Source organism: Eutrigla gurnardus (assembly GCF_963514095.1).
Source record: "Eutrigla gurnardus genome assembly, chromosome: 4".
Classification (NCBI taxonomy): domain Eukaryota; kingdom Metazoa; phylum Chordata; class Actinopteri; order Perciformes; family Triglidae; genus Eutrigla; species Eutrigla gurnardus.
This window is the reverse complement of record NC_139918.1, coordinates 25,450,117-25,462,597: the sequence shown is the minus strand read 5'-3', so window position 1 is coordinate 25,462,597 and position 12,481 is coordinate 25,450,117. Positions and strand designations below refer to the sequence as shown.

At 43.2% G+C, this 12,481-nt stretch overlaps 3 protein-coding genes across 3 annotated transcripts; 1 reads left to right on the top strand and 2 right to left on the bottom strand.

Annotated features, from left to right (window-relative positions):
- Positions 1-596: 596 nt before the first annotated feature.
- Positions 597-4,382, bottom strand: LOC311012934 (putative oxidoreductase ZK1290.5). Its single transcript, XM_084008763.1, has 8 exons — positions 4,241-4,382; positions 3,680-3,773; positions 2,928-3,170; positions 2,748-2,849; positions 2,571-2,662; positions 1,288-1,470; positions 1,136-1,195; positions 597-785 (listed from the first exon to the last, which is right to left on the bottom strand). Exons 2-8 carry the CDS (start codon positions 3,735-3,737, stop codon positions 693-695), a joined length of 831 nt encoding a protein of 276 aa, XP_083864889.1. The 5' UTR covers positions 3,738-3,773; positions 4,241-4,382; the 3' UTR covers positions 597-692.
- A 206-nt stretch (positions 4,383-4,588) lies between these two features.
- extl2 (exostosin-like glycosyltransferase 2) lies at positions 4,589-8,899 on the top strand. The gene is made up of 6 exons (XM_084008762.1): positions 4,589-4,702; positions 5,279-5,712; positions 5,798-5,868; positions 6,439-6,554; positions 6,642-7,050; positions 7,221-8,899. Exons 1-5 carry the CDS (start codon positions 4,698-4,700, stop codon positions 7,027-7,029), a joined length of 1,014 nt encoding a protein of 337 aa, XP_083864888.1. The 5' UTR covers positions 4,589-4,697; the 3' UTR covers positions 7,030-7,050; positions 7,221-8,899.
- A 124-nt stretch (positions 8,900-9,023) lies between these two features.
- On the bottom strand, positions 9,024-12,083 carry parla (presenilin associated, rhomboid-like a). Its single transcript, XM_084008761.1, has 10 exons — positions 11,977-12,083; positions 10,946-11,135; positions 10,774-10,881; positions 10,570-10,702; positions 10,388-10,483; positions 10,140-10,289; positions 9,997-10,067; positions 9,805-9,906; positions 9,518-9,615; positions 9,024-9,323 (listed from the first exon to the last, which is right to left on the bottom strand). Exons 1-10 carry the CDS (start codon positions 12,045-12,047, stop codon positions 9,167-9,169), a joined length of 1,176 nt encoding a protein of 391 aa, XP_083864887.1. The 5' UTR covers positions 12,048-12,083; the 3' UTR covers positions 9,024-9,166.
- Between the last annotated feature and the right edge of the window lie 398 nt (positions 12,084-12,481).

The window sequence follows — 12,481 nt, the reverse complement described above, 5'->3', positions numbered from 1 at the left end:
CCCTGAACTCCACACACGTTGTAAAGTGTGTTGAAGGTCAACAAATATGACATTTAGTACTTTCCTTTCTCGAATTAATTAGGCATGAAAACTTGACACCTTTCAGCGAAACTTTTTTTTTTTTTAATTACTTTTTTCAACTATTATTTAACTACTGCGACGTTTCTACGACTTATTTCCAAATACTATATTATTTTTACTATACTAGGACTTTCTAATGAACTTTTTTGACATACTAAACTATGACTTTTATAATTTATTAATTCTTGTAATTCATGTTTTATTGACATTTTCAGATTTCAATGACAAAAAAACAGGACACAAAACACCACACAACAGAAAATAAGTAAATTAAAAGTGAAATAAAGTAAAGTAAAATAGTTTTTTTTAATTATTTACTTTTTTCAGCATACCATGACTTTTATTTATTTATTTTTTTAGACATACTATACTATGACTTTTTTCTTTTTTTGACATACTATGACTTATTTTTTCAAAATACTATACTTTTTTTGGACATGGCAGCTTATTTCACATAATTTTGTGAAATATGGAACCATTCATCTTCTGTAATATTAACACCTAGTTATTTTTCCCACAGATGAGACACACTGCTCATAAACACAGTTTAATTAAAATGACCTTTTTAATATTCACTGGCCAAAAAAAGAAAAGAAAAGTTTTTTAGTTTGTTACTCAACATTTGTTGGATCCCAAGTCACATGTCTTCCATCATGTAAGCTCCCCAAAGAGGCCATGTCCAAGTCCTCCAGCTGGAAGTCAAACTATGGAAGAACAACATGTTGAAGTTTACTCTCAGGTACGGGAACGTCTGACATTCAGGTGAATTCTGGAGAACTCAACGACAGGAATATTTTGAACCTCAGCAACAAAAGAAACAGCCATGAGACATTAATTTTGTTTTTTCACACCTTTTTAAACTCGACATGAACCTTTAACCAAAATGAAGCTAATTACAGAGCAACAGCCTCTCTCTTATTTTAATGTATTTGTATGTGTGCTTGATTGGTTCATCACATCATTAATCTTTCTTAACAATGTATTTATTTATTTATTATTGTTCACATTCGTCACTTGTATTGCACCTTGTAAAAAAAGTAAATTCTCAACTCACTTGACAGTTTTCGTGAATCCTCTCCTTTTTGGTGGATTTTGGTATCGTGACAACTCCATTCTAAGGATAAGGAGAGAAAAACCCTCAGCATTGTGGGTAAAATATATCCATTTAAGCCAGTTGAACTCAGGTTAGCAGGTTGATATGTGAACCTGGATACTCCAGCGGATGCAGATCTGAGCAGGTGTGCGTCGGTATTTTTGTGCCATCCGGAGAACCGTGGGGTTGCTGAGGACTTGACCTTTGGCCAGAGGACTGTAGCCTGCAAACACGATTCCCTCCCGACGACAGAAGTCCATCAGCTGATCGGGCTGCTGGAAAGGATGGTACTCCACCTGGCGGGTCGTACCATTTTCCAGATGAATCGCAGACAAGTTACTTGTTATGTAGGAACGTTTGTATTTGTCTCAGAAAGGAACACATCATATACAAAACTCATCCTGAGAACAAATGTCTATTATTTAATCATTTAATGTGTATCCATCCATCCATTATCTACCGCTTATCTTGTATTCACGTGGGGGGGCTGGAGCCGGCTGGAGCCGATCCCAGCTGTCATTGGGCGAAGGCAGGGTACACCCTGGACAGGTTGCCAGTATTTTATGTGTATGTATTTCATATAATGCATTTAAGTTCGAAGTTAAGTTATTTTGTGTAGTTCCTAGCGGGGAACAGGTGAATCAGATCTCCTGGCCTGAATGCTTGACGTTTCTGTGACTTTTTTCCAAATACTATATGATTTTTTTTTTTTTTTTTTTTTTTTACCTTTTTCAACATAATATTCTATAACTTTTTGTATTACTTTTTTCAACATACTATGCATTTTTTTCGACATAGTGTGACTTTTTCCAAACGTACTATGACTTTTTTTTAAACTTTTTTCAACAAACTATGAATTTTTTTGACGTACTGACTTTTTGAAAACTTTTTTCAACATGACTTTTTTCTTACTATGACTTTTTCCGACATATGACTTTTTTCAACACTGATTTTTTTTACACACTTTTTTTTTATTACTTTTTTCGAATGCTATACTATGACTTTTTTCAAACGTATTGACTTTTTTTTTTTTTTTTTACTTTTTTCGTTTTTTTTTTTTACATACTATGACTTTTTTACAACTTTTTTTGACATATTTTGGACATACTATGATTTTTTTTTCAACATACTATGACTTTTTTCTATGAACCTTTTTTCAAATGCTATACTATGACTTTTTTTTTTTTTTTTTACTATTTTCGACATGATATTCTATTACTTTTTTATTACTTTTTTAGACATAAAGTCATAACTTTTACCTCAAAAAATCCAGCTATTTCATATAATGAATTTGAGTTCTAATAAAGTTTTGTGCCGTTCCTCTCAGGGAAACGGTGAATCATATAACTCAAAAGGACACATTCGCTCTCACCGAAGGTCTCTGAAAAGAAAGTACCTGGTTCACATGAGGCACGACGCTGCAGTCTTCCTTCAACTGCTCGAGGTGGGGAACCAGAAAGTTGCTCACTCCGATGGCACGGCACAGACCTGGAGGGACGAACAGGGATACGAATGAAACACCCCCACTCCCTGATCACAATGATGCACAACCGTTTTCACACATGATGCTCACCTTCTTCATACAGATCCTCCAAAGCTCTCCACGTCTCAGCTCTCACTTCCCTGTTGGAGCAACCAGGTCGCCATGACTCGGGCCAGTGCATCAGGTACAGGTCTGAAAAAAGGGAGGGCAGGTAATGATGTAATCACAAAGATGGCTGATATGTTACAATGATACAGAAGAAAGGCAGACCGATATAGTCCATCCCCATCTGTGAGCAGGAGTCATGGAAGGCCTTCTTTGCAGCTCTGTAGTCGCCGGGCCACAGTTTACTGGTGACCCACAGGTCGACTCGCGGCACGCCGCTTTCTCTGATGGCGTTGCCCAGTTTCTCCTCGCAGCCGTAGCGCTTCGCCGTGTCGATGTGGCGCACGCCACACTCCGCCAGCGCGTACACAACGGCGTCGTGAGAGTAGCCGCCGTCATGTGACGTGCCTGTTGTGGAGGGAAAAAATCAGCAGGCAAAAGCAACGTTAGTTCAGTTCAATTCAAGTTTTTTTTATATGAGCATATTCAGAATCAGTAGCTGAAACTAACATTTACATTATGCAGAATATTGTTAAGAAATACCAAAAAAAGGGGTATAAGTAGATGTGTATAATTTGCAAATATTAAAAAGGAAAACTGAGGAAATAGATTTTACTCAAGTGTTTGTCTGAGGATCACTCTTTTTGTACAGTTTATATTCATTATGTTGTTCACTGTGAACATGTTTATAGATGGAATGACAATACAATCTGACTTAACATGACTTAATACCGAACTGCAACATAAAACACGAGCTAAATCATATTAATCAAGAACAAAGTGAATGTTTAATATTTAGCAATGGGCTCTGATGTAATCATGTTATCTTTTCTCTTTCCTGTTTAAATAAAATGAATAAATCAAATATATTTAAGTTATTTAAACGTGATGTGTTATTTCACCAAAATAAAACGTACCTAATCCAAACATTGGCATCTGCAGACCGTTGGAGAGCGGGACTGTGGGACCACTCATTGCTGATGTGAAAGCCGGGTTCCTCTGCCGAACAACCTGGATTACAAAATAAGTGTGATTCTTTGCTCCAACTGGATATGAGAGCAAATGTTTTTCAAAATAAGAGCTTCTCAACCTGACGCCAGAAACCAGAACAAAAATCTGAACTTTTATATGATCAAACATTTTTAAAAATATATGGAATTTTCACAAATAGAAAATATACACACAAAAGAAATATTTATGTGTGGATATATTTTATAATCAAGAATATATATTTTTTTATTGTAGTTCATTCTCCAGTCCAACCACAACTTTAACTGTACTTTTTGTTAAATATAAAAGGTAAAGTCGCCTCTACATACATTTATAACACAATATTCTTAAGTATATTGAGGGTTTAAATCTAAAAGAATTGTCAATGTCACGTATTGTACTTTGGTCATTTCCTCTGATATTTAGGAGTCGCACACTAACTAGTAAGTAGGCCTATACGTAGTATTATAATATAATAATATACATACCTCATTACGGACAATGAACGCACGGTACGCAGCGCTAATGTGCTATACGTGCACAGCGTTGTCCCGCGGCGTGAACACGCACTTTTCGGGACGTTAGTTTTTCTGCGGAAGCGTGTTTTCACTTCTTTTCGAACGCGTTAGCATCTCTGGCGCGTACGTAGATGAGCCTCCGACGGAAAACCGACGAACGTCAACGCCGAACGATCCGTTAGTTTAGTCAAACAAAGATGGCGTCGGTTAGCTAAAGCTTCTAAAAATACGGCAAAGTGAGAAAAAAAACGATGTTCGACACATGGAAAACACGCAGACGTGAATACATCGCGTTTTTAAGTCGTTGGTAATGGGCGGGGTTCAGCGAACGACGCTAGCTTTCCAGGGCTTCTCTCTCTTCCCTTTTAGGCTCTTTGGTGAGTCATCCAAGATGGCGACCAGGTAGCGCGAACGGACCACTAACACAATGAGGTGAGTTGTGTTTTTTTACGTTTAGTTAGCACATAAAACAGCACTTTGACTGGGTTCAATTCAAATACGTAGCAGTTTGGTAAACACGACGTCACGTACTCAAGTCCTACTCACATAAATACCAACGACCTCAGAGCGTTTAGGTAAACATTAGATCACGGTTTTATTTAACAACAATAATGGAGTCAAACATGATTTTCGATGTGCTTACAAATGCAGTAGTGAAGGCAGGGATTCTGATTATCTCACGGAAAACTATCCTGTGACTCGTTAAAAAAAAAAGTAAACATACAGATTTTTTTGGGGGGGGGGCAACTTTTCACCATGTTTAAATCCATGAGACATTTAATTAGGTGCATTTTGTTATGAGGCCATGCTTATCTTCTCTTTCTCACAGCATGAAATAATTGTGGGATAATTAAAATGTGAATATATAGTAATTTGATGTCTTCAACCTTTACAATGTATGCTCGTAATTATAATGTTTTATTCCTATTTTTATCTAATTTATTTAACTATTATATTTAAGTGGAGTTTGCACTGAGATTAATATTATTACTATAACAAATGATGCAGGGTCCTGCGATGTTGTGTGGGGCTTCGTCGATCCTATCTGGTTTGGCCAATCCTGGTGCTCCTCCTGGTCGGCGCAGCTCTGACCGCTCTGCTGCCCCCTGCCGACGACCGAGGGGGCGGCGCCGTGCTGGGGGTGCTGCGCAGGGCGACGACGTCACAGATGGGGGGGATACCTCCTGCAGAGAAGGAACAGAGGTTCACCATCGTCATGCAGACCTACAACCGCACAGACATTTTGCTGAAGCTGCTGAACCATTACCAGGCAGCGCCTCGCCTGCAGCAGATCCTCGTAGTCTGGAACAACGTCAGGGAGCAGACCCCCATGAAGTTGTGGGACTCTTTGGGGCCTCATCCGGTCCCCGTGGTCTTCAAGGAGCAGACCAGCAATCAAATGCGTAACAGACTGCAGCCGTTCCCTGAGATTGATACTGATGGTCAGTGTGTGTGTACTTTGAGTAAATATGGATTTATAGACCTATATTTAAAATATTTTTGTTTTTTTGTTGCTTTGACCCTCAGCTGTGCTGATGCTGGATGACGACACGCTGGTCAGTGTTCCCGACATCAGTTTTGCTTTCTCCGTCTGGAAGGTAATCAGGGATTTAAACATTTTGCATCTTAATCACATTTCGGGTTTAAATTCACGACGGCGTATTAGGACCTCTGTAGGGGAAAAAAAATTAAAAACGGAGCCGAGAGAGGGGGGCAATATTCAGAGAAAAACAAGTCCCAAATTTGCCATTTTATAAACACTTAGCTGGTATTTATGCCAGCCGCTATTTAAACAAGTTGCTTGATTCCGAGTGGATGGTTGCCGTTGCTATGACAACAAGTGAAAGCTACCGCTAGCATCTTAGCCCAACCGCCCCGATCAATAATAAACAATAAGCATCAACGTCATCACCCTTAGGACCTTAACGAGGCGTTGTCACATGATGGATTCATTAGAAAAATCAATGTACATTCATGGGAAGTTAGCTAGCATAAATGCCAGTTGTTAGCATCGTATTAAACTCGCAAATTTGCCACTTCTTTTTCCTCTTCCCTTTTTTTTTGTTTTTTCCTGCAGTGGCCCTAATACGTCGTCGTATAAACTTTATAATCCCGCCCCTTACGCAGTGTGATTGACATAACGCCATCTTGTCTTTTTGTTTCCGCAGCAATTTCCAGACCAGATCGTCGGGTTCGTCCCCCGGAAACACGTCTCCTCGCCGGGAGGAGTTCACAGTTACGGCAGCTTCGAACTTCAGGACCCAGAAACATCCGGAGGCGACAGGTGGGTCAAATGTCGACACGCTCCACATGAAATGCGTCCGATCGGCTGCTGGTTTCGTTAACTCCCGTCTCCATCGGTTCCCTGCAGGTACTCCATGGTGTTGATCGGCGCCGCCTTCTTCCACCGCCGGTACCTGCAGCTGTTCCAGGACCAGCCCCGGGCGGTGCACGCGCTGGTGGACGAAACGCAGAACTGCGACGACATCGCCATGAACTTTGCGGTGGCGTCGCATTTGAGGGAAAGCTCCGACAAACCCTCGGGGGTCTTCGTCAAACCGGTGGACCTCCGCAACCTGGAGAAGGAGGCCAGCAGCGGGTACCAGGGCATGTGGCACCGCCCCGAACACCTCCTCCAGAGGTCCTACTGCCTGAACAGGCTGACGCAGATCTACGGCTTCATGCCGCTCCGCTTCTCCAACCTGATGGTCTCCCAGTTCGGCTTCCCCAGCTACGCCAACCACAAGAGCAGAGGTTGAGGGGGGACCGCCGCGGACCCGGTAAGTGGGTCTCGGCTCAGCATCGGGTTTACATTGATCCAGGGCCAGCCCGAGCCATAAGCGAACTCATCGGCTGCTTCTGGCCCTCCTGGCTTGGTCATATCTTCTACTCCTGATATGGTGGAAGGCCCCCTCTCAATGGGGCTCCGGATCAAATTCAGTAGCTGCAGCAGGATCTCAGATATCTGACAATCAGAGACTTTCCTCCACATGACCGCCGGTCTGATGAGCACGTCCTATTTAATAAGCTAATCTATGTGTCCTTTCCAAAAGTGTCCTTTCCTTCAGTCGGAACGTCTCAGTGGATTCTAGCTGCGCTGAGTTTTGTCACAGCGTTTTAATGCCTATATTTATGTCTATATTTATAGTAGTTTATGAAGAAAGAGTCACGTTTCTGGTGGACAGACTTGTCAAGACACACATTTGCAAAGAATGAAGGTAGATTTAAGTATTTTTTTGGCCAAAACGAAGCATCCAAAGTGTGAATAATTGCAGGTATTATGTATTAACAATCCTAACGTTTGTACGTGCTGCGTGGACAATCATTTTTATTTTTTTATTTTGTATTTGTGCACATGAAGCTTGTAAGACTATCATGTTAATAAAGTTAAGTAAAGCTTTCTCTCTGAACAGAATTTGTGGATGAATTTATAACCATGATATCCGTTAATAAGAACAGAGGTGAAGATCCCGAGATCTTAAAGAAGTGTGATTAAAGTGCCAAATCCAGGAGTGGGTCCTTGTTATGAAAAAAACATATTTTTGTGCTGGTTTTCTTGGCTTCCAATCGACAATAGCAGCTTATTTCTGACAAACCTTCACATCTTTTTCAGTTTATAACTTCCACCAAAACGAAAACCTGAATGCATAATTAACTGATTGTTGAATCTCCAGGTTTAATAGTAACAAAAGACCGGCCCAGAGGACCGTATAATACATTGAATTCAGCAAAATGATTCAATCCCTGGCTGCACGGTGGTGTAGTGGGTAGCACTGTCGACTCACAGCGAGAGGGTCCCGGGTTCGATTCCCGGGTCGGGCCCGGGTTCCTTCTGTGTGGAGTTTGCATGTTCTCCCCGTGTAAGCGTGGGTTCTCTCTGGGTTCTCCGGCTTCCTCCCACAGTCCAAAGACATGCAGGATGGGGATAGGTTCATTGATGACTCTAAAAGTCCCGTAGGTGTGAATGGTTGTCTGTCTCTACATGTTGGCCCTGTGACAGACTGGTTACCTGTCTGTCTCTACATGTCGGCCCTGTGATAGACTGGTTACCTGTCTGTCTCTACATGTCGGCCCTGTGATAGACTGGTTACCTGTCTGTCTCTACATGTCAGCCCTGTGATAGACTGGTTACCTGTCTGTCTCTACATGTCGGCCCTGTGATAGACTGGTTACCTGTCTGTCTCTACATGTCGGCCCTGTGATAGACTGGTTACCTGTCTGTCTCTACATGTCGGCCCTGTGATAGACTGGTTACCTGTCTGTCTCTACATGTCGGCCCTGTGATAGACTGGTTACCTGTCTGTCTCTACATGTCAGCCCTGTGATAGACTGGTTACCTGTCTGTCTCTACATGTCGGCCCTGTGATAGACTGGTTACCTGTCTGTCTCTACATGTCAGCCCTGTGATAGACTGGTTACCTGTCTGTCTCTACATGTCTCCCTGTGATAGACTGGTTACCTGTCCAGGTGAACCCTGCCTTCGCCCAATGATAGCTGGGATTGGCTCCAGTCCCCCTGTGACCCTGAATACAGGATAAGCCATAGACGATGGATGGATTCAATCCCCAAATTGTATCAGCACTCTGTATTTTCTGTCCAAGTGTTTCCAGTTTTCCGTAATATGAACATATGAAGAAGGCTGAAGGTCAAACATCTTCAGATCATGAAGAGGAAGGAGATCCGTCTACAGTTCAGTACAGAGGTCTGATAGTTATTTCATATTTAAGGACTCTGCGTACCATTAAATCATCAGCTCAAAACTAAACCACAAATTAAAAACTATGTTTCTTGTCTCTTGGTGGATAAAAGTGTTCTTGCATATTCTGAGGTCACTGTGGACTCCAGTTCTTAAAAAAAAAAAAAAAAAAAAACGGATTTGAGAGACCTTGCAGCTTCTCATTGTGGTCCAGGTCCACTACCACCACCACGGCTGAGTCCTGGTCCACCTCCTGGTCCGGATCTACCGGCACCTGGAGACCGCATGTCATGCCACAGCTTCACGAGAGGCTCCCGCTTCCTCCAGATCAGTTTGTGACCGTACGCCACGTACCACCTGTAGGGGGCGACACACGGAGAAACGGTGATGTAACGGCTGCAGGACGGGACGCTCAGGAACAGGAATATTTGTATTTGCTTAATATAGGTTGTATTCATGTTAAGGTGTATTTTTGGACATATTTACATTTTTGGAAGAAAAAATGTTTTGGATCCAATAATTTCAGGGGAACATGGAACAGCGGTACTCACACTCCAAAGAGGGCTCCGCCGAGGTGAGCGGCGTGGTCAAACAGCCGCCATCCCAGGATGAGTCCGGCTGTATCCATGGCGATGATCGCCTTCAGAGCCTAGGAGGCAGACCGAGGACAGGAAGCAGAATTTACACACAGCGAGCTGAACTGAATCCACCACAACAGTCTCAGACACACACACACACACACACACACACACACACACACACACACACACACACACACACACACACACACACACACACACACACACACACACACACACACACACAGTGAGTCACCTACGTTTCCTGCTGTGAACGTGATCACGGGGAGGAAGATGATTCCCATCTTGGCCTCCGGCATCTTGGCACAGACGGCGGCGAGCACCGCCATGACGGCGCCGGACTGCATCACACAGGAGACGGGTCGGAACATTCACAATACTTCTACTAACTTCTCATTACGTTAACATGATGACGTCATCAAGAATCTCACCGCTCCTAACGATGGATGGAGGCGTCCGGTGGCGGTTTTACACAAGTAGCTGACCATCGTGGAAATCACACCTGAAAACACACATTACCACTGACATGCACCCTTCTCTCATCACTTCTATACGAGTTCTCCATCGGACTCACCTGCAGACAGGTAGACCGCTAGAAACTGCTCCCTCCCCAAGAGAGAGACGATCCCTGAGGAGAATGTCCACAGGACATACATGTTGGCCACCATGTGGATGATGGAGTAGTGGCTGAAGGAGGAGAGGATCATGGGAAGGCACCGTGTTTCTGGTGGCGGAGAGAAAGAAAAAAAAGCTGCATATTTGACACTCCTTGTGTATTATTGATCTGATATGAATAAAGGCTGGTAGGACCTGCAGACTCACTGGAGGCCGGGTTGGATGTGAAGTACTTAATCATGCTTCTTTGCAGTGAAGGAACCCGCCAGCAACACAGGACCACGGCGTTCACCGCGATGATGCCTGGGGGAAAAAAATCAGACGTAACATGGAGTTTTTATTTAAGGCGTTCAATGTGAAGGAACAAAGAAAAAAGAATGAGTGGTCACCGGTGACGGTCCTCTGTCCCTCGGTGAGGCCGCTCCACCAGTCGTCCACCGTGGACATCAGCAGGATCAGCTGCTGCTGGAGACCCGACAGCTGGTTCCACCAGTCGTGCCAGTAGGCCATGTCCTGGGACCCCTGTGATTTAAGACCACCAGTTACACACGATGAGGAGAGGGTCGGCGGTGGTCTCATTAAAAACCCTTCACCTGTAGCAGCTTCTCTGACTCCTCTTCGTCGTCTTTGGCGGTCTGGACTCTCGCCTTCAGGGTCTCGTATTGCAGGATGGCCGCCGCGCCGAAGGAGCAGCCTGTGAACTGACATGGAGTCAGACAAACAAGAGGGTGTTTCTCAGCGTGGCGTGATGGTGGGAGGACCTACCCCGACGGTGAACACCAGCGGTCCGAGGAGCGTCGGCCTGAGGAGTCTGGGAGGAGGAGGAGGGCCGGGTGTACCGGACTCAGAGGGACCAGGTTTGGTTTCCTGGGTGACGTTTCCCTTCTTCGTGTCCGGCCTTTTGGCTTCTCGGCGGAAACCGCACCGCTGCTGGTTGTGTCCGCTCCGGCTGAAGCTGCAATTTACAGAAAACACAGAAGAACATGAACACACAACGCAAAAACAGCCTGCAGGGAATTATTGTTTCATTGTTTGACATGTAGAAATATATATATACATTTTTACATATAAAAAATATATATATATATATTTACATGCCAGTCACATAACTTCCTACAGCTCACGGCTAAAACATGTTTAGTTTCCGATCACATTGGACAAAGAAAAGCGTCAAACCTTCATAACGGAGAAACTGGATTCTTAGTATTTGGCTTCTTTTTTTTGCAAGAAAACAAACTATTTTGTTTTATCAAGAGAGTTGATATTAGTATTATTATTACATTATTAGTATTATATTGTGACCAACAGAAATTTGGTGTATATATGGCTGCAAGTACATGTTGTCTTTTTTCATTTAGGCTAATAGTTTAATTGTATTTATGTTCTTTACTGCAGTACTTTACTGCTTTAATGTTTATTATTTGTAAATATTGTATGTGAAAACCTACTTTCTGGTTCTTCTTTCAGTTCTTTTGTTTTTCCTGGTAGTTTCATTAAAGCACCAGCTGTTTAAAATGTATAATTGTGAGTCATAATCCATCTTTACATTGACTTTCCCTGTTGGTAATGTAATATGTAATAGGCTGGACAGACACATACAGGTAAACCCTGTTGTGGACCGTGAGGGTCCCGGTCCTCCTGTAACCCAATGGGACCTGCAGCTCCGTGGATCTCCTCTCCACAATGACACTCGGTTAGTTAGGTAATCACGTTCTCCCGAGCGCGAGACAAACACGTCACGTGCGCGTTATTCGTGCAAATAGATAAAAACACGCCGTGACGTCGTGTCCGCTCACCTGGAACCCCGGGACGCGGATCCGATCCACTCTGTTTTGGCCCATTTCATTACACATCCTCTCCACGCCATGTTTGTGCTGACCTCCGGCCCGAAGCCCCGCCCACCGCCGCTCACACTGGCTGGGGAGCCGGTGCTGCGTTCACGGACGTCTCAAAGCTCCGACTTATGACCTCCGCTCTATGGCTCCTCAGTGGGCTACCTTTTAATTCAGCTGCAAAAATACAAGTATATTGTTATATGTAGGTTAATGTACATAAACGTAATAACTTCTTAGTAGAGGTGTCAGAAGTACACACATGCTATACTCACGTAGAAGTACACACATTCTATACTCACGTAGAAGTACACACATTCTGTACTCACGTAGAAGTACACACATTCTGTACTCACGCAGAAGTACACACATTCTGTACTCACATAGAAGTACACACATTCTGTACTCCCGTAAAAGTACCCACATTCTATACTCCCGTAGAAGTACACACATTCTATACTCCCGTAGA

Excerpts from the sequence above, each read along its gene's own strand:
- LOC311012934 (XM_084008763.1), bottom strand. The coding sequence starts at position 3,737 with ATGAGTGGTCCCACAGTCCCGCTCTCCAACGGTCTGCAGATGCCAATG. Across the intron at positions 3,171-3,679 it reads GATGCCAATGTTTGGATTAG|GCACGTCACATGACGGCGGC; the intron begins GTACGTTTTATT and ends CCTCCACAACAG. Across the intron at positions 2,850-2,927 it reads GATGGGGATGGACTATATCG|ACCTGTACCTGATGCACTGG; the intron begins GTCTGCCTTTCT and ends CCCTTTTTTCAG.
- extl2 (XM_084008762.1), top strand. Across the intron at positions 5,869-6,438 it reads TTGCTTTCTCCGTCTGGAAG|CAATTTCCAGACCAGATCGT; the intron begins GTAATCAGGGAT and ends TTGTTTCCGCAG. Across the intron at positions 6,555-6,641 it reads GAAACATCCGGAGGCGACAG|GTACTCCATGGTGTTGATCG; the intron begins GTGGGTCAAATG and ends GGTTCCCTGCAG.
- parla (XM_084008761.1), bottom strand. The coding sequence starts at position 12,047 with ATGGCGTGGAGAGGATGTGTAATGAAATGGGCCAAAACAGAGTGGATC. Across the intron at positions 10,882-10,945 it reads CGCTGGTGTTCACCGTCGGG|TTCACAGGCTGCTCCTTCGG; the intron begins GTAGGTCCTCCC and ends ACTCCATGTCAG. Across the intron at positions 10,290-10,387 it reads CACATCCAACCCGGCCTCCA|AAACACGGTGCCTTCCCATG; the intron begins GTGAGTCTGCAG and ends CTCCGCCACCAG.